Source organism: Alligator sinensis, unplaced genomic scaffold (assembly GCF_000455745.1).
Source record: "Alligator sinensis unplaced genomic scaffold, ASM45574v1 scaffold145_2, whole genome shotgun sequence".
In the NCBI taxonomy this organism is placed as follows: Eukaryota; Metazoa; Chordata; order Crocodylia; family Alligatoridae; genus Alligator; species Alligator sinensis.
This window is the reverse complement of record NW_005841954.1, coordinates 1,077,205-1,103,281: the sequence shown is the minus strand read 5'-3', so window position 1 is coordinate 1,103,281 and position 26,077 is coordinate 1,077,205. Positions and strand designations below refer to the sequence as shown.

The following is a 26,077-nucleotide window of genomic DNA, read 5'->3' as shown; positions in this document are numbered from 1 at the left end:
CTGAACATTTGTGTGTGTGGCTGTAGAGCCCACAATTGGCATTTTAAAAAGTTAGGATCATCTCCTTAATGGGCTTTAAAATAATGAGAAACAGTTCCCTTGTGCTAGACTAGCCTTTGTGAAGGTCCCTAACAAATGTGTCCTGGATGTGGAGCATTTAGTTTATTTAGTTTGTTAATTCTTAATACCAGCTCTTAGATTCAGCAATTTGTGTTGTAGGTTTTTTGTTAATCTGGGTAATGAACAGCAGTTGATGCTAATCTGTGGTAGAAATGTTCCTTTTAATGTGAAATGGAAGGATGTAGTATTTCCTCTGAGTAGCCCTGTGTAATGATAGTTAACAGATTTCCATTTGCTACTTTTTATGTAAGGTGCGCATATTAGGTTCCATGGATCTTTCTTTGCGGGTCATACCATCTATTCCTTCTGCCATATATATATTCTTTGTAATTTACTGTTGTGGGTGTTTCTTTTCATAGTGAGAACAAACCTTCCATAGGAATCCCAAGGGTAATATTAGCAAGGGTTGGATAAAGAGGAATTATTACCTTTCTGGCCTAAAAAATGGTCTCCTCGAGCCCTTGCATACATGCTAGTATACAAAGTATTTGTGGATTTTTGTTTTTGTTTTTAAATGGCATCACATTACAAGCTATTTCCTAATCAGTATGTCTCAGGACCAGTTTTGCACTGGTGTGGGCTTGATCTAGATCAGGGGTGTCAAACTCATCCAGCCTGCGGGGCTTTTTATACGCTGGACCTGGACCAGAGATGTGGTGGTTTCCGGGATTAACACAGCCATTGCTCACCTTTTGTCACTGATACTTATTCCCAGTAGGGCTCTGGGTACCCTAGATTTTGGCAGTGGACCCCAATTCTGAATTCCTGGCCTGTCTGGGAGACCCACAGGCTGTACTTTTGACATCCCTGATATAGGTGAATTTAGATCTCTTCAGCATCTAATTTCTGCAATTTTTATGCTGTCATCCCAGATTCTTCACCTTAATGTTCTCTAAGTAATGCTTTTCTTTTGCTTGGTGACTGGGTTGGTCAGTTGCCCTTGCACAACATTTCTAATGCTGTCCTTGAGCAACCTGTCTTTCCTTCATACAACAAAAATAATTGAGTCTGGGAAAAAGCTTTATAAGACTAAATAAATTACATGGATAAATCAGTTGTTAAAATAAGAAGTTGGTTGAAGACTGGAAGGTAGCTGTATGTAAATAAACTCCAAAAAGGGGGATTCAACTAACTCAAAACATAACTAGAAATAATACCTTTTCTTAATGTAAAGATTGGGTGGTGGCCTTTTTTGTGAAGAGGTGACTTTTTTTCTCTCTCAAATGTTTTAACCAGCGCATGAATTGTATCTTCTCAATAAATATTGTGGAGACTTACATCTTTATCAACACCTGTTGTACCTAGGTTAATGAAACAATACATTCCAGAAAGAAATAGAGATTCCCTGTAAGAAGACTGGGAATTATTAAAAAACAAACAAACAAGGAAGTACTCAACCATACAACAATAGGTCAAGTTACTGTTAACAAGATACCTAGAAAAGAAGATGCCATTAACAAGGAATCCATATTTTGGATATAAAGACCAGAATAGCAGTAAAATCAATAGATTGTAACACATTTCGCAACAATATAGCACCTCTCATTTGAGAATTTCAAAACATTAGGGACTTGCCTCCTGGTTATCTGTCCTAATTCAGAATCCAGGACCCTCATTTCCTTCTCCTAGCCATGAAATAAGCCTCTGTTTTTACAGAAGCACAGAGCTTCCTTACTTAAAACACATTTCCCTTAATTTTTCAGAGTTGTCCTGGACAATTTAGTGGAAGGGGGAGGGTTTTGTTTCCTTTTTTTTTTAAGGTTGTTGCCTTGCATTTCCATTACTCCTGATATTTTGTTTTCCATCCTGCATTTGTAGTATTCATTCTTTTCGTACCTGTATTTTAGTTCTTTAAATCCATCAAATTCTAGTATCTTCCTGGTCTGGTAACATGTGAGAGGATTGCAACATTTTTGCTAAGCAGGCAAAAATAGGGAGGGGGAGAACAGGAGGAAAAAGTAAGTGATATCGGCAAGTGTAATGTACAGAATTTTGAATGAGAGGGGGAAATTCAAAATTAATAGGGAAAACTAGAAAAAGCCAGCTCAAGGTGCAGAGAGGCAGGATGTTGTCAAAATGATGGAAGGAAAAGATTTTTTTTTTTTTTTCAGCAGTATTATACATGCTGTACTAAGGTAAGAGAAGATGGAGTATCACAGGTGAAGAGAAAGTGGTACTTGGAAAAAAGAGATGGCACATGTATGAGTAAGAATTTTTACAGAGTAAAAGATGTAATAGATGAAAGTTCTTTATCTTAAACATTTTTTCCTTTTCTTTAGGAAACTTGTCTTGATGTTTAGCATTCTGCAGTTCATAAGTGCCACGTCAGCCCATTTAACTGTCCCTTCAGAGAAAAAATTGCAAAGTGAAATTTAGCAAAAATTTCACGATTCAGTCTGTGGAATAAACAGAATAAAAACAGAGTAGGATAGAAGTGTTTGCTGCTTTGAACTGAGTGCTCCAAAATGCAATTTATCAAAAATGCTGAGGTTTAATTTGGCTTTCTGTTTTGTAATAACAGAGTTGACAGAGAAGACGGTGGTGTTGCCTTGCATGTCAAAAATACATTTGTTCCCTGGTTCAGGAGGAAGAAGTTAGCAGATCAGAATATATTTGAGTGAAGATGAAAGGAGAAAGATATAGCACCAATTTAATGGTGGGGATTTATTATGGACCATCATGTCAGGAAGAAGAGGTGGATGTGGCACTCTTCAAGGAGGTGTCAGTATTTCCTAAAAGTTAGTACTGTTGGGAGACTTAATTTTCCAGATATCTGCTGGAAGAATCATACAGCCAAACAGTGTCAAGCAAGTTCCTAATTTGTATAGAGGGTAACTTTCTGCTCCAGGAAGTTGATACGAGGAGACCATCTATCTTGGATTTTGTACAGACCTATAAGGAAGATCAGGTGGAAGATGTGAAAATGATGGGGAAACTTGGGAAGAAGTGACCATGATAAGAATTTATGATCCTGACAGTGGGGAAACATGAGGTCAGCAGAATTAAGATACTGGATTTAAAAAAGGGAGGATTTCAAACCACTTGGAAAGATAGTAGGCATGGTACCATGGGAAGACAGACTGAAGGAAAAATATGTCTGGGGGGCTGGAAGCTTCTTAAGAGCACAGTATTGGAAGCCCAACAAAATGCTCTTCTGATGCAATGGACAAACAAGGAGAATGGCAAGAAACTAACTAGTTGCATAAAGAGATTCCTCAAAGGATGCCTCAGATGTAAAAGGAAAGCATGCAGGCATAGAAAGATGGACAGGTTACCAAGGAAGCATACCAGGAAACAGGAAGAACTTGTGGGGACAAAATCAGGAAGGCAAAGGTTAAAAAATGAACTTTACCTGGTGAGGCAAGTTAAGGACAACAAAAGGAGGTTCTAAATAAATACATTGTCTGGAAAAGCAAAACCAAACAAGCTGTGGTCCACTATTAAATAGCCAAGGTTATGCAAAAAAGGCAGACCTGCTCAACAATGTCTTGCTTTAGTCTTTGCAAAAAATTAGGTTGCAACCAGACAACCATCAATGGTTTGTTAAGGAAATGGAAAGCTGAGGGGTGAGATAACAAAAGAAACAGCTTTTTGATGGGTCTGGATGCTGACCCAAGTCAGCAGGGCCTGATGAACTTCAACCCAGGGTACTGGATAGGAATGATCCTGCCTCACAGTGGGGTTGGACTAGATGACCTCTGGAGGTCATCAACTTGCCTGTGATTTGAAGGAAAACCGGCTTTGACCAGATGGCTTTCTTTAATTTTTTTTTTCTGGAGACAGTGGAGTTTGGGGGAGGGGAAGACACCTAATTACTCGCATAAGCTTTGTACCAATACCTTTTTCTCAATTCTAAAACTGTACATTTTGCTCCTTTTGACTGTCCTGTCTCTGCATTTTATGTATTCTGCACAGTCTTGCATGCTGCCCCTGAAGTGCCTTACCCATGGCAATTACTGAATAGATCACTGCATGTTATCTAGTCCTCTTCTTTTACATATGTTTAGTGTAACCTCTTCCCTAGCTTCTTACCAGTCTTTCACACCACTGAAAGTTTCATTAGCTTTCACATTCATATTTTTTTGTCCATTAAGTAAAATCAAAAAGTTTGCCTCAGCTGTCTCCTGGTCATAGGAAAACAAAACTGGAAAGGGGGGGGGGGGGGGACTCCCAGGCCCTCACGGGGCGGGGCTCCCAGGCCATCAGGTCAGTCCTCTGCATCTGCATTAAATTATGTCCAAAGGGTTCACAAGATAGACTGCCCCATCTCCTTTCACCCCAAAGCACACTATTAAAACAAACAAACCAATCTGCAACATACTGGAACAGGGAGACCTGTGGCATGCTCAAATTATCTTGGAAAAAGAGTACAGGGAGAGGCAAAAGAGCCTGGCGTCTTTGCCTGTCCAACCTGAGGAGAAAACACATTCCTGGCCCCAAAGATAGCAGTCAGTTTGACCCTGAGTATGTGAGCAATATCTTTGAGCTAAGTACGTGTGAGGTTTCTGAATCCCTTTGGACCAGTGCATTTGAGCCGAAGACCCTGACTAGCAGTGGGGGTATGGCCTTGTCCAAGGCAAGGAGAGAGGGAGGGAAAACAAATCATTCATGGGTGGGAAAGGGGAGAAATATTCTTCCTGGCCCTAGCTGAAGTCCTGAAACATGGGATTACCAAGTACTGCCAAATACCCAGCTGCCACCCCCCCCCCCCCAAAAAAAAAAAAAAAAAAAAAGTTTCCTTCAGTCTCACTGTGGTTATGCCAAGTATATGAATGGCTCTGTTGCATGCTGAGTATTGCTTTAAGCACGTCCTTGTTTTGTCACACTGTCCCTTGCATTAATTTATCAATCCTGAAGCAATTCAGGTTTCTTGTTCTCATTACTTTATTTGTTCTAATACTTAATTTTGCTTCCTTTACGATAATTTTTTCTCCCTTTTGTTTTACTTGTGATTAATTACTAAATGTCTTATATTGTTTAGCCCCTTGGGAATTCATTTTCATTCTCTAATACTATACTAAGTTTTGATAAAAGCTGTCTACTTGTTGTTACCTCTGTGTTTTGGGGATTTTTTTGGGGGGTGTTTTGCTTCTGGGTATTTGCTTTCTAATTGTCTAGTACCAGTTCATAATTACTCTGTTCTTGTTTCATAGGGATGATCATAATTTAGATATTTTTTCCTTTGATTTAGAGAGTGGGTAAAACATAAATCCAAAGGTGCAGATTGGCATATTTTGTCTGTGACACTTTCCCTGAGGAGCTGTTTCTCCGATTAGCACTCTGATCGCTTGTTAAGTCATCTTATTTTTTGAGATTGATAGCATCCTTGAATGATTGTCCAGCAGCCTCCTTTCAGGTTGTTGATAGTCCAGCTGAATAAATCTGTCAGCAGCTATTTACTCAGTTTCAGTAGAGAGATGTGATGTTGGACCATGCATAACAAGCTGGAAACTTCTTCAGATTAAACTGAAAGTATTCTATGATAAAAAAACCCCCAAAACTTAACCCCTGCCCTCCAGAAACAACTCATGAGATCTGCTGTTGTTATGTATTTTGAGTCACTTATTTGATTTGCTGCTATACTGCTTTTTATACCTGTTAGCTTTTCAGAACCAATGCAGAAACGGGCTGGATCTTTCAGGTTTTGGATGGCAGAACTCTAAATGGGCTTAAAATCCTTGCATCTTGTAAGGTGGTCTTAAAAAGACTATAGGGAGAGGCAAAAGAGCCCCTCTCTATTCCAATATTGCTGTTGCTGAATTTGGGAGTGGACAAAGGGGTGGGATAGGTCAAGCAAGCAGCAGTGTTTACCATTTCCCTCCACCATGAGTTCTAGAGCTGCATTAATGAACTAGTGAGCTCAAAGTTTATTGTGTGTACACCCACTTGGATCCACCCCTTGCCACAGCTGCAGGACACTACACACCATCATCATAGTCTGAACTCTTCCTTAATCCCATCCCTGAAAAATATAAACCCATCTCATTGTACAGGTCTCCGTTTTGAGTCTTAAGATTTGTGCAGCTATATACATATTTTATTAAAGAGTGGTCAAAGGTTGCTAAGGGGAAATTTCAGAGAGAACCCAGATTCAAACGCCACTTACTCAAAATGGAAAAAGTATTGAGAGGAACCAAATAAAAAGTACGTAGACGATTTAATGCTTAGAAAAGCTAACTGGAATTAGCCACTTTGTTTTGAAGGAAAAACAGGAATTTATTGTATGCCCATTTTTAGAATGTACCTTAGCTATGGAGTCACCACTAGGTACTAGGTGTTTACACTAAATATCCTTGTGTCCCTATATAACACTCCTTTTAAAAATATATACATTTAAATTACTTTATCCCATTTTTGTTGGAAGAGTATTATTTGTACACTGTGCCCTATTTTGGTAAAGTTCCTTTATGTATATGTTTATATTTTCAGGAAATGCTTAATTACAAGTACAGCTAAGTTTTTGTAACTATTTTGCCTATCTTGTCACTGTCTACAAAAAGTATGGTTTGAATTATCTATATATTGCAGATTTTTTGCCTCATGACTTTGTGGCAGTTTGTGGAAAATCTAAACTGTTGTTCCATAGTAACACAGAAGAAGATGGCTCCCTCAGTATGTGGTGTAAAATCACTACAGAAAGCAAAGACAAGGATGGGTAAAATAATTTACGCAGCATAATTACAAAACTTTTGGAAAAAGTAGTACAACTGTGCATGCATATGCATAAGTGCATGTTAAATGGCCTATTGATCAGCCTCACTTGTACTACATATTTAATTATACCAGGAATCAATTGTATAAATACACTTCCCTGGTAAACTACAAAAATTTATAAAATGTACAGAATTTCAAAATACAGTGATTTCAAGGACTTTAACAAAACATTTTGTTGTTTTTGATAAACTATAATTACCAGTTAATATGTTTAAGTATCCCTTAAAATATATCAGATATGGAAATTGAGATGATAAAAACCTGGAAGTTCATCAATAAGAGTTACTATGAGAAAAATTGATTTATTTTTAATAGTTGGTGTGTATCATGAGTAAATGCAGAAACTTGTTTCCTTGATTTATACTGTGTTTCGGTTTGGTAAATTATACAGTACATTTTCACTCATCAAGTTCAGTGAAAGAGATTTGTGGGTTTTTTTTTTCTTTTAATTCTTAAAGTCTTGTTTACTTTTGTACTCTGACTGTCAGTGTTTGTGTGTTCCCTTCTTTAGACAATAAAGTATTCTTTAAATTAAGCCAGACTGAAGTCAGTTTCTGTCATTTGCATTATAAACAACTGGCACCTCAAAGGGAAATGGTCTAGAACAGTGGGGGCAAACTATTTTGGCAGGCATGTCACAAATTAAGCCCTATGCCCTCTCTGAGTGCCACTGATCCCTTCTCCTGCTTGATCTTTGCTCTTTCGCCCTGCCTGCCCTGTGTTTCCCCCTGATCTGTGTGACACGCAGGTTGCCCATGCTGTTTATGGTGTGTGTACTTCAAGTTGGCCACCCCTGATTTAGGAGATACCTTCTCGTGGTAGGTTTTGGACAGGAGAGATTACTTCAATTTACCTGTCACCATGGTATCAAATTAGCGAGTTCTCTTGTGACTGTAAGGCTAGGTACAGATAGTCAAGAAGCCCGAGGCTGAATTGATTCCATCTTTGAAGGTTAGTCTAAACCACATAGATTAAATTGAAACAGAAGCAAACAGACGTTTGCGTTTGGTTCAGGAAATGCAGCCACATGCCTGCAGTGGCTCAGGCCAGAAGCCGGGGAGCACTAGAGCATGGCTTTCTGGCTGTGTGTTCACTTCCTCTTCCTGCTGCCCCCAAGGTCTCTGGGATTTGTAGTCCAGAATTACAGCAGCAGGATCTGCAGGGTTGCTCATCACTTCCTCTTCTTGCTTCCAGGTGCCTCTGGGATTTATAGTCCCTAGTTCCAGCCAGCTGTGGGTAAAGGGTGGTTTAACCCTTGTCCCTGGCACCAGACCCCAGCTGGGGTTTGTCTTGGGGGGGGGGGGGGCAGGGGGCAGGCAGCCTCCCCCCCTCCCCCTTGTAGTCTGGGCTACATCCCCAGCTGGTCTTGCTCCTCCCCTTAGCCCCTTGTCAGCCAGCCCTCACTACTCCAGCTAGGAAGCAGAGGGGTGGGGTGGGGACAGCCCTGCTCTCTGGAGCAGGCAGCCCAGCCCAGCCCAGGGCTGGAAAGCATGCTGGGTTGCCAGGGGACTGTGATTTAACTTGAACTAGGAAGGGGTCTGGGACAGAAGTGTCATAAAGTAGTTTGACCCAAATCAGTTAAGTCTGATACTACATTCAACTAGGTTTATCTTAAACCAGTTTCACCCATTTGGAAACTGGTTTATGTGCACTGAGCTGTTCTGTTACAGGATTAAACCCGTTTCTAATCACTTAAACCAGTTTGTGTGTAGCTAACTGCCTGGGAAGCTAGGGAGCAGTAGTATAGTTTATAAACTGGATATTTCTGTAGCTTGTTAATGCATGAGGGACCCATTACATATAGAATATACAAATCAATTGTAGCTGTGTAAAAGCAACTATTGATGAAAATGAAAAGCATAATTGATGAAAACTAACATTTGCTTTTGATATTTTTAATTATTCTTAGTAGTAGTACAGGTCATGGAGTTTTCAACAGGACTTTAAACTAGGCTATGAGGCTTAAAAATGTGCTTTTCACTTTTGATTAAAGCATGTTTTAAATGGAAGTAAATGATAACACTTCGTCTTTGTGTTCCTTCTTGTCTTTATAGCAGAATTTTAGACCAAAAGCACATGACAGTTGAAGTCGGAAAAAGTGCTGATTTTTTTTTTTTTAAGTCTGTTGTGGAGTCAGGGCAAAAAAAATGACACAGGCTTTTTCTAAATAACTTTGTACTTGACTGACTGGCTCTTCTCAGACTTCAGAGTGTTTGTGTTTCAGATGCTCTATGAGACAGATCTTCACCTATCACAGGCAGTAGTATCATGACAAAATCTCTATCTGAAAGATGGTGCAAATGGGTTGGGAAGAAGACTGAATGTTAGTAACCTAACTTTGTTTAAAAAGAAAAATGTTCCTTTTAAATTTGTTGAACAGCTTTAAAAATAAATATAAGTTATGAAAATATTGTTAATGATAAAAGAAATGGAACTTTTGAAATTAGAGCGGTCCAACAACTGATTCGATTTTTTTTTTTTTAAGTCATCACAAGAAGGATATTCAGATAAATAGTAAGTCCTAAAATTTGAATCTAGGTTGTGACACATGAATGTCCAGAGTGTTTTGATGCATAACATGAACGCATAGATATACAAAGATATTTTATAAATACGCTTAATTTTTTGTGAAATGTAAAACAGGCACATGCATTTTCTTGTGCCAACCCATAGAACTGATGCTTTGTTTTCTATGGTGTTTAGTAACTTTTAAAATAATATATGGGCACTATTTCACTGTACCCCCTAGTTCCCAACTAAGATTTTTCTGAAGAGTGTTAAATGAAGTTGGGGTGGTGATCTCCATAAAACTGGGGAAATTCTTCCACTCAGAGATAACTGAGTCTTATGGCAGCCTCTTCTTTTTACTTGTGATATACTAGAAATATTCTTAGATGGGATGGGGTGTGGGAGAGTCAAATGACTGTCGAAAGGAATGTACAAAATAATGTAGTTAAAATCAAATGTTGCTATCTATCTCCGTCTGAGTTTGAACAATTCCAAAACTATATAAGAATTTACTTGTGGAAGGTATCTTGTAGAGCTGTGCGACGCTTCGGTCCCTGATTTGATTCGGCGGAGATTCGGCCCGAATTGGTGGCCGAATCTTCAAATCTGTATCAAATCAGGAGACTCTTTAATCTTTCTGAATTGAATCTGAATTTGGTCCTGATATTAGACACAGCTTTAAATGTTTTTTTTTTCACGTACCTCAAGGTACCAGGTGGCTTGTGAATACTGCGATGGTGGGGCAAATGGAGCGTCCCACAGGAATGTGGGGGCTCCCCAGCGCACTCGGCAGCAGACCCGGAAGTGGACCAGAAGCACTTCGGGTCTGTTGGAGAGCGCTCTGGGGGGCTCCCCCACGTTCCCCTGGCTCGGTGACTGGAAACACTTGGGGTCCCCCCGTGGCTGATGGCTGAGCCAGCGAGGAGGGCTTGGGGCCCCACTACGTGCTCGGTGGCGGGCCCAGAAGTGGACTGGAAGACTTCTGGTCCACTTCCGGGTTCGCCGCTGAGCATGGTGGGGGGTGGGGGGCTTTCTCTTGTGGGTCACTCCATCCTCCCCACCATTGCAGTGCTCACAAGCCATGCCTGGTACCTCGAGGTATGTAGAAAAAAGGTCTAAAGCTGTGTCTATGGCTGAGTCGCTGATTCTCTGAATCAGCATTGAATCTTCAGATTCTGATTTGGCCAAATGTGAATCTTCGAATCCGAATCGAATACGGCCCATTTCGCATACCCCTAGCATCTTGCAAAGTTCTCCCCTTTTGCCCTTTAACTCGTGGTGCTGCACCGGAGATGAACCTTTTGGCAGAATGAAGGCTGCAGCCCGGACGTTCTAGTCTAGTACCTGTTTCCTCTCTCAAATCTGGATCAGGAGGCATCAGCAGAAAAGACTCTGAAGGAAGTGTAGTTCACAGTTAAATTCTAAAGCTTCCCCAACCTGAACAGGGAGAAGATGAAATCCTTTCTCCTTTCTTTCCATGAGTTTTCCAAAGTCTGGGAGCATGGAGCATTTTGGGAATTGTGGCTTTATTTGATATGGTTTCCCTGTAGAGCACAGGGCTTAGTCAAGACAAATCCTTACATATTCCCTCCTGCATTAGGTGCCAGATGTAGTTACTTTGTTGCTGTCGCAGGCGGATATAAAACTGAGTTAAGTACTAAACCCAAACAAAAATAATTATTGGAGGAAAAGAAAAGAGAAGGAGCAAACAATTCATCAGCGTATTTTTTCATTGCCAAACGTAGGAGGAGCAGAGGCTGCAGCCTGTCGTTATCTCCAAAAACCTGCATTTGCAGTTGTTAATGGTGTTCAGACAAAAAAGAGAGCTCAGTGGATGCTGTGTGTTTGGGGGTGGGGGAAGGTTATTTTTTTTGTTTAGGGGTAGGAAGATGAGTTACTGTGGAACCATAAAGAGAATTCATACAGAGCCTTCCAATTTGTTTCCATTCAGGGAATAATTATAATTTAAGCTTGGGTTTTTGAACTAAAAAGCACTGCCCTTTGACCTGTTTCAAATGTTAAATGTGCAGTTGGTCTCCTGGACCAGTGGAGGCATTGGGTTGATCACCCGCTGTTATTTGTCCTGAAGTAGATGTGCAGTGAGTGTCTGGCTCAGTGATTAATACAGCACATGCCCTGTGATAAAGTAATCAGAAGCCCCAGTGCTGTAGAAGCCCTTAGTTTATTTTAGGAGATGCTGAGTCATTCGTGTTCATTCTAGCAGGTTATACAGACTGCTCCCTGTTACCAATGAGGAACAGCTAAACAAGATTTTAATAGGGAAATACAGTTCTACTTTCATAAGGACACAGAAATAAATGTTGGACTTCTTTGCTCCTTGATAAACTGTAAAGAAGTATAAATGAATAACTATATTTACAAGGGACTTTATGTTTGTCCATACAATAGTTTACAGTGTATTGCTATAGTATAGTGTGTCTACTAACTAAACAGAGGGTATGTAAGATGATGTTTTATTAGTAAGAAATACAGTAAGGACCCCTCTGTTTCCTTAAAAAAACACTCAAGCCAAAATATATCTCTTTAAGCAAATTTCTTTATCACTGTTGATAGAACATTTTTGATTAGTAAATTCAACGAATTAAAAAAACCCAGCCTTTTCGGCAGATTGTTGTAATTGTTTACTATTTGCATGTTGCTCAGTCTGGGCATTGTTAAGACTACATTTTTTACAAATGCCTATTGCCAGCATTTAGTCAATTTATATATGGTTCAGTATATTAAATCCACACTTTGCTTCAGCAAAATAATTTGGTTAAATAAAGACAATTAACTTAAATATTTTTTTGAAAATATGGAAACATGATTCTTCCCCCCGCCTCCCATCCAGCTCTTCTGACTTTTCTAGGGCGTTAATTTTAGATCCTCAATTACTTTTGATCTTAAAGGAATCCAGGAGGAGGCTGCAGTATATGCAGAGCAAAGTACCCTGCAGTATAGTTGCTAAAGTTTATTTTATTTATACTTTGATGGATTAACTTATTGGTAAGGAAACCTAGCTCTTGTTGGGATTTTGTTCAGCAGAAGTTTGTTTTCATGTCTGCCCTTTTTGCATTTAGCAAACTTTACATCAAACCCAGTCAACATATACATCAAAATGTCGTCTCTTTATCAGGTGTAAGAGGCTGTCTAGATGAACTGCTTCTGATGCCAGCACTGTGAAGACCTACCTCGCCTCATGGCTGTATGGATGTGACCAGCTAATAACTATAATATAGAATCCACTGAATTTACTTTTGGAGTCTACTGACTTCTGTATCAGGGGTGAGTTCTTCTATGGGCAACTTGAAAGAGGAGTGTGAAGGGCTTTAAAATAAAAACATAGTTTCTGTCTAATGGAAAACAGTTATTTGATCCAAAACTAAACTTTAATTATCAGAAAACTGCCTTTAATTCAAAGGCCTTACAAAACCCACCAGGAAGATCACAAGGGCAACTCAAATGGGAGCAAAGTATTTGATGACGTGAGCAGTCCACCTCTGAAGATTTACAAGAATTATTTCTGGACTAATGGCATGTGCTTTGCTATGGTCTTTAAATAAGCTAGTTTGGGTCCCAGGAGCAGTCTAGCTCCTGTAGGATAAATTAGTTCGTGCTGAGACCTGTTCAGCTGTGACTACAGTGCTTCTGGTACCCAAGGCAGCTCATTTAATGCTAGCTCAGCTACCTTGCATGAGTCTGCAATGTAGATATACTCTCAGACACGATGCTTGCACTTCAGGAGCATAAGAATCGCAGAGATTTTTCACTGAGGCCATGAGATTTTATGCTCAGAATATTGGCTCAGTATTTTCAGTACTGCATGCAACTACTCCTTTTTAGTTTTTTGTTTACCTCAGGATGAGGTGATCAGTGTTTCTTTCATAAGATACTATCTTTCTGGTGGAAAAAAATGAGATGCTCCATTAGATATATTTTGACTTTAAATAATCCCTTTTCATTAAGTAAGTTTTATACTTAATGCCAGATCTTTAATGTCAGTGTTTTATTTAGGACAAATTAAAATGAGAAAAATGCATGTATTTTATTTTGAAATGTTCTGTGCTGACCATGTTTCACTATTCTGTTTTATTCAGCTATTTTTTAAACATCCTACAAAGGGTTAATGGACCTTGTAAAGGATTCCTAACCATTTGCAGCTTCATAATTCATATCTAGATGTCACCAGTGTTTCCCATGTTAACAGTTCTGAGCATGTTTTACTATATCTGCCTTCGGCGCCGAGCCAGGACTGCTACAAGGGGAGAAATGATGAACAGCCGGAGAGCTATTGAATCAAACAACCGAGCCTTACCTATCAATGTTGAAATAGTTCAGTATGCCAAAGAAGTCTTGGATTTTAGTTCCCATTATGGTAGTGAAAACAGCATGTCATACACCATGTGGAATTTGGCAGGTATTCAGAATGTGTACCCTAGTTCTGGTGACTTTACTCAGACTGCAGTGTTTCGAACTTACGGAACGTGGTGGGATCAGTGTCCTAGTGCCCGATTGCCGTTCAAGAGGACTCCACCTAACTTCTACAGCCAGGACTACGTAGAGCTTGCTTTTGAGGATCCAGTATATCCCACAGCTGTGCATATTCTGGAAACGTATCATCCTGGAGCTGTAGTTAGAGTTTTGGCTTGTTCTGCAAATCCCTATTCCCAAAATCCACCAGCTGAAGTAAGGTAAACTTTTACTCATTGTCTTTTTCTAAATTTATTCAATAATGTCTTCAAGGATTTTATATCAGATCCTCAAATGGTTTCTTTATTTTAGTGCAAAGTTTAACACATGCACATGTGTTCTAATTTTCTACTCTGTCTTAATACTAAAATTGGGGACATAGATCTAGTAAGTGAGACCATTTTAGTATCAAAGATTGTACAGGGTTCATTTGCATAATAATGGTTCTTGTGAAAAGCCACACGTACAGATAATATAGATCATCAAAACCCTTGATAGTTACTGGACATGTACAATAACTATTCATTAAATGGTGTTTCTTTTGAATATGTACTTTCCCCAAGTAATGAGGGTAACGGGTTTATATAATGTTTCATTTTAAGAAACCAGAGGATTTTATTTATTTCACTGTAATGCAGAAATATACCTAGCATGCCTAATGTCTTATGTCTTAGAATCTTAATAGGAAGTCTTTAAAATTATATAGACCTACATTGGTTTTAAAACAAAATAAAAATTGATTTGTTGTTGTTGTTATAATTAAAATGGATAATTATTTATTTAGATATGTATCCCACCATATCCAAAAAGGCTCCATGTTGTTCACTGTGTTCTATCTTGGAGTGTAGAATAATACATTCTTGAAATTAGTTGATAATAGCAATGCAGGAGTAAGCATGTTCAACTATGGCATATTAACATTAGCCTTTTTTTGGTAAACTTTTCATATTTGTCATGTAGAATTCTTTCATAGACTTGTTTCTACTTTCTTATATTTTATTTCTTAAACTGAGGAATGATTTTGTGACCATGCTGAATTCTCTGAGTGACATTCTCTACTTGGTCAATGAAGGAAAAAATTCAGTCCTATTTTGTATTTCATAGCCCTTATGCCTTTTTTCTTTTTTTTTTTTAAAGATGCATGTGATCAGTACCTGTCTGTTCTAATAAGGCCGCATTTAAGGAGACCTCTATAAATAATGCTTGTTAACAATTTATGTGAAATAAAGTCTAAGGCCATGTCCAGACATACAGGGTTGTGCAGTTCGTGGTGCCGCAGACTTCTTTGTGGTGCCAAACACTGTGCACAGCAAATGCTAAAATGTACTCCGTGCTACAGATTTACAGCACAGGACCAGAATTTTACTACCCTGAAGAAAAAGCGGTACAATGCACGCTTAACAAGTGTGCACTGGCACACGCAGAGGCCGGGCCATCCAGAGCAATGCTCTGGCTTCTGGCCAGGCCTCCATGCTGCCTGACCTGTGCCCCTGCTGCTCCAGGCCACCAGGTAAGATTGCTGGGACCAGCACTAGTGCTGGCTCCAACCTCCAGCTGTCCTGGGCTGAAGAGCTGGGCAAGGGCAATTTGTCTCACAGTGGGGCACACATGCAGGGGCATGTGCTGCTGTAAGCACATACCCCTGCATGTCTGGATGTGGTCTAACAGGTTTTTGAGGTATCAAAGTCAAACTCCGTGGATCATTCTGTTAAATACTTTTTTGTTATCACTCTTTGCATTGGTATTATAGAAGTTAAATTCTTACCATTCTTACCAGGTATTACAGAAGTTAAATTCTTACCAGTGTGGCTCAGTGAGGAAGGGAGTGGACTCAAGCTCAGATTTGAGATCTCTGAGTTCTGTTTTTAACTCTTCTGGCTCTTTGGGTGATCATGAACCAAGTGACTTACTCTTGCTCCATCTGTGTTCTCCACTTAGTAAAATGTGGATAATGACACTTAGCTCCTTTTCATTCACAAATGTAAAAATGTTTTATAAAGTTCTATATAAAAGCTGAGTGGTGGCAGTGATACTAGGCAGATTAAGAAAAGGAACAAATACTATCTAAAAAGGTTCACAGCAAGCTATAAAAAGAGCAGATCGGATGCAAAGATATGGAGCCAGATTTTCCTACATGCCAGAATTAAGTGGGTAGGAGTGGATCAACAAATAGCAGGGTTTGATTCTCTAACATTGACATAATGGTTGTTTCAGCACTGGCATAAATTGATCCAGACTGCTCTAATTTATGGTGACTGATTATGGTCAGTACAGGACCAAACAGCAAATGTAACAGTGCTGTGCCATTGGGGGATGGTGGGTAGAGGAAGCCAGTTCAGTTAGCTTTATGCTATGCTGAATCTTCTGCCCTTCTCGGTTATGAGCAGATTCTAACGTTGAGATGGCTGGGGTTGCCATGAGGCTATCGTTTATTTAACACCCTCTCTCCCCACCCAAATAAGAAAAAGAAAAACCATGTTAGAAAAGTGTTAGCAATTTACAGGGCTTGAAAAATCCATTTTACATAGTGAGTAGACTAGGACTCTTTTTTTGGATTAGTGCCATCAGCTTTTGTAGAGCTAAAAATTTCATTGGTGTGATAGAAGAGACAAGACTGGGAGGAGAACAACAAACCTCTGACACTTGATGAATGCAAAGATAATTTCTCAATTGTGACCCTAGAGTAAAACAATAGAGCCAGTTATTCCCTAATGTTCAGGGAGAGCTGCAGTATCTTTGCAGTTTATAGCCGTCTCAGACAACAGAATGCAAAATAAAGATAATTTTGCTAGTTTTTACTGGCGCTGAGGCTAATCCACCTGGGCAATAGTGCAGCAGAAGGGAATCAACTCCATTTCACTTTATTTCTTTGGAGTAGGCAAACTTTTCCAGATGTAGGCTGTCATGGGAAAATGGGTTCTAGGACCCTGCTGCCGCTTGTCTTCGATAGCACAGGGAAACCTACAGCTGGCATTTGTCCCTGTGGCTGCTGCCAAAGCACTCCAGTCTGTGGGTTGGAGTCAAAGCTTCCATGGGGTGAGTTGAGCCTGAGGCTATAGGTTGCAAACTTCTACTGTAGTTTTTAAGCTATGTGTAATAGCAGAATCAGATAATGTAGTTGTATACTGGGAAAGCTGACTGCAAAAAATTGAAGCAGAAGAAGTAGACAGTTGGTAGCCCCCTCTATCTTTGTGCACCTCCCAAGTGAATAAATAGAATACCTGACTGCAGTTGCTGCAGCTTTTAAAACTAATGCTACAACAAAATGAAACTTTCTTGTGGGTTTCGTTATTTGCTTTGGAATTCTTACCATGTCATCTTGAGAGAGAGAAAGTGTGACCTAGAAAGAGAAGCAGCAACTGTTAGTGAAGAGGTAAAGAATTTGAGATCCAAACTAGAAGGCAATAATATTGAATACAAACTAGAAACTATTTGTGGCCTGTTCATTTATATTAAAATGTTTTAATTTGTATGAGTGCACGGTGCTAAAAGGGTGAACTGCCAGTTTTCACCATGGTTGTGTCTTCATGGGTCAGATAACATTTTTGGTAGGCCAAATCTGGCTCATGAACCATAAGTTGCTAGTATAATGGACAAGTTTCCACATCTGTAAACCAGGGCATGCTTGGATTACTGCAGTCAGATTAAAAATGGAATCTTTTACTTCCATGGAAGGCAGAGCAAGGTTCCTTTGGACTTTGCTGCTGCCTCATTTTTCTATCAAGAATTTCTTGACTCTTGTCTTCCTCTAGGCCAGCAGTGCTCAACCTGCTGACCCTGTGACCCAGATGAGGAGGGACCTATCAAATTATGGGCAGCTGATTTTGTGCTTCAGGAGTCCAGGGTTTCCCACTCCTGCCTGGTTTTGCAGCTCTCTTCCCCTTCCTCCTGCTTGCTGCTGATTTTGCATCTGTTTTTGTTCCCCACGCTTTTTTGTGGGGACTGGGCTTTTTCACAACTGACCAAATTCAAAGTTTCCACCAAAATTGTGAAACTCTGAATTCAGTAGGTCCCTAGAGATGAGTAGTACAGATTGATTCCATAGGTGGGGTCAGGCCATGGGCGGGATCAAGCATGAGCTTGGTGTGCAGCATCCTTAATTCCCTACTATGTCTCCCGGTTTAGTTGTCTCAGTATCAACCAAGAGCTCTTTTTAAGGAAGACAGAAGAGTGATATTAACCATTTAGCCAGAAAGTCTCTAGTAATTTCATTTGGACTCTATACCAACATCCAGATCCCATCCTCTTAGACCAGAAAAAAATTGGGTTCCAGTTCCACAGAGGAAGGACATGTAGGCTCTGAAGGCTGTACATGATTCAGGCAGTTTCTAAACTCAGCAACATCTAAGTCTTATGAACCAGAAGATTAATACCTTGCTCAAGAAAGCCTTTTTATTTTCTTTCTTATGAACATCCATGGTCCGAATAGATGTCAGTTTTTTGGCTGTCACCAATGTTATGCTTTATTTAAATCTAAGAACTAGTCCTGCATGTTCCTAGAGAGAGGTTCTCATCTAAGTCCCAGTGATGGTACAGTGCATCTTATCCACTTCATTGAATCATTGCCAGTGATTATGAAATCCTCCTGTTAGTCTAAGAATGTAGGAAGATACTAGCCTGGAGCAATTTGATTCAAGCTATCTTTAAATAGGTCAAGCTTGTCAGGGATCTGTTGAAGGACACTAAATGATTCAGTATGGAAAAAGGTTATGATTAATCGATCTTCTGCTTGGAAATGGAGGAAAGCTCAAATTCTTTAATCAAAATTACAACTTCCAGCAATTCTGGAATCCTACATGTGTTTATTCCTTCCTTCTTCTCGACCCAGACAGATGCTTGGCAGAGAAATTGCACCCTTAAACGGAAGGGTCTCTTAAATTTTCAAAATGGCAAGTGGGAATGTTAATGGTTGATTATGATAATCCTTAACCAACTGATAAAACAAACTACAAGAAGATGCTCTCTTTTGCCTCTCTTTTGAATTAGTAATGAAAGCAGGGTCTAGACTACTGTAGAAACAGGTGCTGACTTGGAGAAGGTAGTTCTAAGATAGGTCAGGAAAATACTTTTACCATTCTTCTGTTTTCCGTCATTCCCCCAAAATTTACTGTTTAAAATGCATTGATTCCTTCATCTGAATCAGTCATTTAGAAACTTACCAATAGTTTGCAATTTGTTGCTGTCAGATTATAGAAATAAATGTGTGTATACTGAAGTCAGAGCTGTCTAGTCAGAAATCACTGAAGCTTTTTTTAAAACTTACTGTTACAGAAACAATTCTGATAACTGAATGTGAAAAATACAGGGAAAAAAAAATCTTCCTTTTTTAATTACAGTGGACGGTCAGTTTTACTTTCCAGTTGCATGCACTTTCCTGGTGACATCACATTTCTGTGTGCTGTACTGGGAGTTCAAAAACACAATTTCCCAACCAATCTGGAAGTTTGTAACAGTGCAGGTGCTGCTACTTCACAGTACATCTGGCTGCTGCTATGCAATTATTTCTTATTTTAGTAAATTGGAGTGTCATCTGTGTATTTCTTCTTCATGCTACAGATCTATTGCAGTGGTTAATCCTGCTGGTAACTCAGTCACAGCTAGTGACTGTTTGTTAGTGGCAACAGGGGAATGCCCTACCTCCTGAAGTTTTCTTCACTTTTTAATTCCCCCTCAGTGTCTTGTGGCTCTGCCAGACATATTTGCTGCAGAGCATTCTTGAGCAAAATTACAAATTTGATTTCAGATTCTTAGACTAACAGTTGGGATTTTGTTCAGGGTATGGCACGGTGTAGTCCTCATCTGATTAGATCAATGATTTTCAATCAGGAATTAAGGGTCTCTGGGCATATAGACCCTTAATTCCACATCCTCTTTTCCTGTGTATCTCTTGGCACTCCTGCAAAAGTTAGGGAAGGAGCTAGCTTGAGGGGAAAAAAGGCAAAATGAAAGGTTCGGTGTTTCTTCTCTTTCTTTGTGGTGTCAAATGTTTCATTGGGGAGTTTAGCAGAGTCTGCTGGCAGAGGGCATTTTGCAGTTCTTGCTGCTCATTCTGCATGAGGCTCATTTCCTCTCCCAGCTGAGAAAGAAATAGGCAGGGATAGAAAAAGTCTTTGGGAGAAACAGTCCACTCATCGCCATGAGGGAGGAAAATGTGAAAGGCAGTGTACCAGAGGGAAATCTGCACAGCCCACACAAGTAGACATGCTTCACCTGGAGGAGCTCAGCCACTTCTCCTACCTCTCTGTTCCCTATGAGTCATGGATGTGGGGTACCAGATGCAGGACAGATATTGTCAGTACCTGATATAGGCAGGCCTGACTCCATTAAAACACGCACCATCCTACTGGTAGACTAGGATACGAGTATGGTGTCTGAGATCTCCAGGGAAACACAGATCTCTGTCCCATGTGGACCCCATGCAAGAGAAAGAGTAGAGTTTCTGAGGAGCTCAATCTGGAGACCCAAAAGTGCCCATGTGAGAGACAGAAAATACAGAAGGCTTGCGAATTGAAATGCTTTTGGAGCAATCTTTGAGCTGTTTCACTGTTTATCCAAAGCTGTGTTATGTGGACAAACTCAAAGAGTAAATAACCAAATAGTGGTTGCAGTAAGGGGAACCCAGCACTGGTAAGTTGCTACTGTGCCGAAACTAGTGTCCATTACGTAGGTTCAAATTGCTTTGATCTTTTGTTGTACTCCCTTGTCGTGCAGTCTGTGATCATCTGTTGTATTTTGTTATGTACCTAAATCATAAGTTTCCTGGGCATGGACTTCAGTTTTGTTCTATATTTGTTCAGGGTGTGGCACAATGGGGTCCTGGTCTGATTAGATCAGTGATTTTCAAACAGGGTGCCCCAGTGCTCTGAGGTTGATGCACAACTCAGTGGGAAAAGTGTCAGCACTGTTAGGTGAGCAAACATGATTCACAAAATAAACTCAGAGATTACAAATAGGAATTCATAGTGTCGAAAACAGGACGACCCATTGTGGTCTTTCTGAGTTCTTTGCAACAGAAGAATTTGTTCTGTTATTTTTCTATCATCAAACAAGCAAAAATTAAGACCTGGCATTCTCCAAGGTGTGCCTTGAGTCTTTTGAGGGGTGCCTTAAGTCTGAAAAGGTTGAGAACCACTAGATTAGATGCTACCATAATACAATAATAAATTATACTCTCATAATAATAGGAAAAATAGGCCAGTAGATATATGCTGATTCCTTTAAGCATGCTTTGATATCCCCGAACCTGTCTCATGGGAGGGAGGACAGTAGTCACATAGTAAAATATGTTTAAAAAAGAAGCAGAAATAAAAACCAGAGGATAGATTCTGTCAGGCAAGAGAGTACCAAGTGTTGTTAAACTATGCTTATGGGGACTACAGCTGTCCCAAACAAGCTGTAGTTTTATGTTCTTCCTGTATACCATAGGAAGGTGTAATAGAGGGATTAGATCATAATGTATTTGCTAGAATCCAAGAAGACCCTGAATTTAAGACACCCAACCCCAAAATTAGATTTTATATAGATTTTATATGGAAAATTTGTTATATAGCAAATTGTATATCATGAACTCCTTCAGTAGCTTCCATATGCTGAGGCCTATCTTCCTAAAAGCATAGAGCTGTAGCTACCACTTCTTCCAGCCACCCTCCAGTGAAGGCTCCTTGTTTTTCACTCATTGCACTTAGAAGCAAGTACCTCTTGCCCTTAACTTCTTCCTGAGCTCTTCCCTCCTTTCCCTTCTTTTCATTAAGCCACATGGGGCTGCAGGACCTACTCTGTGCTGAGGAAGAACCAAAACCAGCAGCATAGAAAATCTTCTACTGACCATCTACTGTGATTGCAGGCATCTCCAAATGCAACCAGCAAAATGCCTGAAGAGTTGGCCTAACTAACTTAGTACATTTTAAAAACTTAATTTTGTCTTTTATAGTTTCTGTGTGTTTTATTTCTGTTTAATATTTGTATTATTATTTTACAACTTTTTTAGCTGACCCTGGGGTTTTGGGATAAAAGCTGAGGAAATGAGAAGTATTCAGCACTCTTGGTAGAGGTGTTATCTTTTATTAGACCAACTAAATAGTTGTAAAAAATGTCTTTATTTGCAAGCTTTCAGTCTTGAACCAAGGCATAGCAGGGTGGCCGTAATGAATGAGCAGAGCTGGACAGGATAGTGCCCATGGCGGCGGTACTTATTTTTGCACCTGTTTGCCTCCCTCAGTTACACTGCTGGTCTTGAATATTATTCATATTTACACTTACCTAAGATTTTTTAGTTAGAAAAATTAATTGCAACTTTTTTAGAATTTAATTTCAAAAGCAGTTATATAACTTGTCTGTAATTAGCTAATTATCTAATTTACTGAAGATTAAAGTGTCTCTCTTCACTGTTCTAATAAATTAATGCTTAAAATATTTTATCATTATTTGACAATATTTGACTGGTCAATTGACCAAGTAGTCTTTGTCCAATCAAATACTAATCTCTAATGAACATTAGACATACATGACAAAAATTGGTTTAGCTGACTAGCTGCTACCAGAATAAGTCATATTTCTGGTATTAGCAGCTAGTCGGCTAAACCAATTTTAGGGATTACTGCTCTTTTAATGGAAAAATTAAAGTCAACAAACTGTATTTATTCTGTTGTTTGGTGCAGAGTCCATAGCTCAACTGTCATGATAAACCACCAGAACATAACTTTGTGCTCCTCCAGAAGAATTATTATGTGTGCATAAATGTCCATACAAAAAGGTCAGGTCTCGCAGCATGATATTCTTGGCTTATTCAGGGAAAAGAAATTATTCCAACATTAAATGTTTCCTTAGGGCAGCAGCCTTACTCAATACCTACAAGGTTACTTGGACTATCATATGGTCCTTTTACCTCACCAGGAAGTCTTGTTATGCTTCCTCTCTATTAGATTTGGCATTCCACTTGCTGCCAGTTGCATGCATTTTCCTGAAGCGGTGACCGTTCTTTATTGAAGATCCATAATTCAAATAAGTCTTGACAGTGAAATAAGTCCTGACAATGTCATGAAGTTAATTTCATAAGAAAATTTAAAAAATATTCCTTTACTATTTAAACATTAAAGTCCAATCATAGGGATGCTAATGGCCAGGGCAGAGTTATTAAGTGTCTTACCAAGTTTTGCATATTGGTCTTTCAGTCTTGGCCAATGGCATTTCCTTTCTTTTGGCAGAAGTCTTCTTCAGGCTTTTGGGTCCATTGTAAAAGATCTATGGACCTTGATATGAAGAAGAATAGGAAAGCTAATCTGTGCTGACCTGAATATTTTCTTTCTTTGTATGATTAAGTCCACAAGCTAGTCACCCATGGAAACTATTCATCCAGAACAGAGATGGAAATTGGCATCTATCAGTTTTGGTTTCTTATTATATGGAATTTAAAGTGCTCTGCAACAGGAGAAATTGTTTTTCATCAAAGTTTATTTAGCACAATGTATAATTTTAAAAATGTACATCTGAATTATCCTAGCTAGGGAACTAATGGCAGTTGGTGGGACATTTCCATTCCATCAGTGAAAGCCAGGTCAGGTTCTGTCTTCAAGCCTATGGAAACTGAAATACCCATTGAAACAGATCTTCAGGCTTGATGGTTTAAAATAGGAACTTTTCAATCAAGCAGTCATACATTTTCCTATTCTGTATTTCAACAATGAAATTTCCAAGCCTGATTAGAAGAGTAAACTTTGCTTACTCTGTGTTGTTTTTTTTTAAGTTGGAAAGTTTAAGTGGCCAGCATTGAAAGAATGGCAGTGTTTTGATTTGTACAATACTAAGTAGTAGTAATCAGTACAAGTGATATTTGTTATGGATCTAGAATACTAATAGCTTTCATCAGAGAAGGAGCTCGGTTACCAGAGAGGCAGTGTCAGGTTTCTGAGGTCAGTGTGAAGGCAACAGCTAAGCTGTTCATAGTTGTGTGGGTTTTGAAGCTGGGATCAAGATATTGGAAGGTGGGAAGGAGGTAAACCTGCTGACAGTGCCTCTGTAGCATTCTCCTCATCCAGAGAAATATCACAGGAAACAGCATCAGTTATACTGGAGATTTCATTTCCTGCCATCAATGTACTGGACCAACAAAGCAGAAGAAGCCAAGAGAAGATGGACATCAGTGACCACAAAGTATGTAAAATCTGTTCATGGGTTCATGATAGCAGAATACACGTAAAGAGCAGAGTGGTTTCCATTCCTAGACCTTTCCGCAAGGAAGCATTTAGGCAACTTGGGTATGCAGGGATGAAGTTGTGAAGGCCAAAGCACAATTGGAGTTTTAGCTAACAAGGAACATGAAGGGTTTCTACAAGCATGTTAACAACAAGAGGAAGGTTGTGGAAAATGTGAGTCCTTTACTGAATGGGGGAGGCAACATAGTGATAGATGATGAGGAAAAGGTTGAAGTACTCAATGCCTTTTTTTACCTTCATCTTCACAGGCAAGATCAGCTCTCAGACTACTGCATTAGGCAGCAAAGTTTGAGGAGGTGGTCAGCAGCCCTCAGTGGTGAAAGAACAGGATAGGGACTGTTTAGAAAAGCTGGACGTGTTCAAGTCCGTGGGGCTGGATGGGATGCATCCAAGGGTTCTGAAGGAGTAGGCTGATGAGACTGCAGAGCCACTGGCCATTATCTTTGAAAACTCATTGTGATTGGTGGAGGGCCCAGACAATTTGAAACGGGCAAATATAGTGCCCATCTTTAAGAAAGGGAAGAAGGAGAATCAAGGGAACTACAGACCGGCCAGCCTCACCTTAATCTCAGGAAAAATCATGGAGCCAGCTCCTCAATGACTGGACCACAGGTATAGATGGCTATACCCTGTAGAGGAGGGATCAAGCAGATAAAAGGGGCGGGGGGGGTAGCTCTTAAGGAAAGCTACGCGTCCCTGCAAGTTGATGTTGATGACCAGGGTGGACAGCTGGAGACCCTCTGGGTTAAAATCCGTGGGGAACATGGCACAGGGGACACAACGGTGGGAGTCTACTACAGACTTCCCACCCAAAGTCAAGAGCTTGACCAGGAGTTTGCCCAGGAACTGGCTGAGGCCGCATGCTCCAGGACCATGGTTGTCATGGGTGACTTCAGTTAACCAGAATCTCGTGGGACAATCACTCAGCAAAATCCAAGCGATCGCAAAGCTTCCTATAATGCGTGGATGACTTCTACCTGACTCAAGAAGTCTGTGGGCCAACAAGAGGTAAAGCGCTGCTCGACCTGGTACTGGCTACTGGGGCTGACTTTATCAGTGACCTAGTGATCGATGGGAAGCTGGTTGACAGCGACCATGAGCTGATCACCTTCACCATCCACCATAAAGCTGGCAAGTCCGTCAGCAACACTGAAGTCCTTGACTTCAGGAAACCCGACTTTGACAAGCTCAGGAGGCTCATCAGTGAAGCCCTAAGGGTGAGGGAAGTTCAGGAAGAGTGGTTGCTCCTCAAGGGAGCAATCCTCAGTGCACAAGCTAATTCTTATCCATCTTGGAGGAAAGGCAGCAAGAGGGCACAGCAGCCCCCCCGGCTCTCCAGGGATCTAGCAGACCTCCTGAGGCTAAAAAGAAAGGCCTATGAAGGACGGAGGATGGGATTCACCTCCAAGGAGGAATATTCTGCACTGGTCCCGTCCTGCAGGGACCGAAGCAGGAAAGCCAAGGCTGCAACTGAACTCCAACTAGCTTCGAGCATCAAGGACAATAGAAAGTCCTTTTTCAGATATGTGGGGAGCCGGAGGAAAAGCAAGGGCAACAATGGACCCCTGCTGAATCAGAAGGGACAACTGACAACTGATGCCCAGGAAAAAGCCAACCTATTAAATGCATACTTTGCGTCTGTCTTTCATCAGTCCCATGGGACACCCATGGCCACTATGGGACAGGGAGGTCTGGGTGAGGGGGATTCCCTGCCCTCCATCAGTGCTGACCTCGTGAAGGAAAACCTTGAGAGGCTGGATACCTTCAAGTCAGCCGGCCCTGACCATCTGCACCCCAGGGTACTCAAGGAGCTGGTGAGCATCATAGCCGAGCGGCTGGCACAGATCTTTGAAAACTCCTGGCGCTCTGGTGAAGTGCCCGAAGACTGGAAGAAGGCCAATGTGGTGCCTATCTTCAAAAAAGGGAGGAAAGTGGATCCAGCAAACTATAGGCCCATCAGCCTGACTTCTGTCCTGGGGAAGATCTTAGAAAAGTTTATTAAAGAGACCATCCTTAATGGACTGGCCGACGTCAACATCTTAAGGGATAGCCAG

At 40.3% G+C, this 26,077-nt stretch overlaps 1 protein-coding gene across 5 annotated transcripts in view; it reads left to right on the top strand.

Annotated features, from left to right (window-relative positions):
- FBXL4 (F-box and leucine rich repeat protein 4) overlaps window positions 1-26,077 on the top strand; it is a 125,984-nt gene that overhangs the window by 909 nt on the left and 98,998 nt on the right. For 4 of the 5 annotated variants that reach the window (XM_025200063.1, XM_025200064.1, XM_006020454.3 and 1 more), the window contains exons 2-3: window positions 12,479-12,627; window positions 13,440-14,033. In XM_025200063.1, coding sequence (XP_025055848.1) covers window positions 13,522-14,033 — 512 coding nt within the window. In that variant the 5' untranslated portion in view covers window positions 12,479-12,627; window positions 13,440-13,521. Of the gene's footprint in view, window positions 1-9,138; window positions 9,158-12,478; window positions 12,628-13,439; window positions 14,034-26,077 lie in introns of those variants that run through there. The other variant, XM_025200065.1, reaches the window with a different exon arrangement.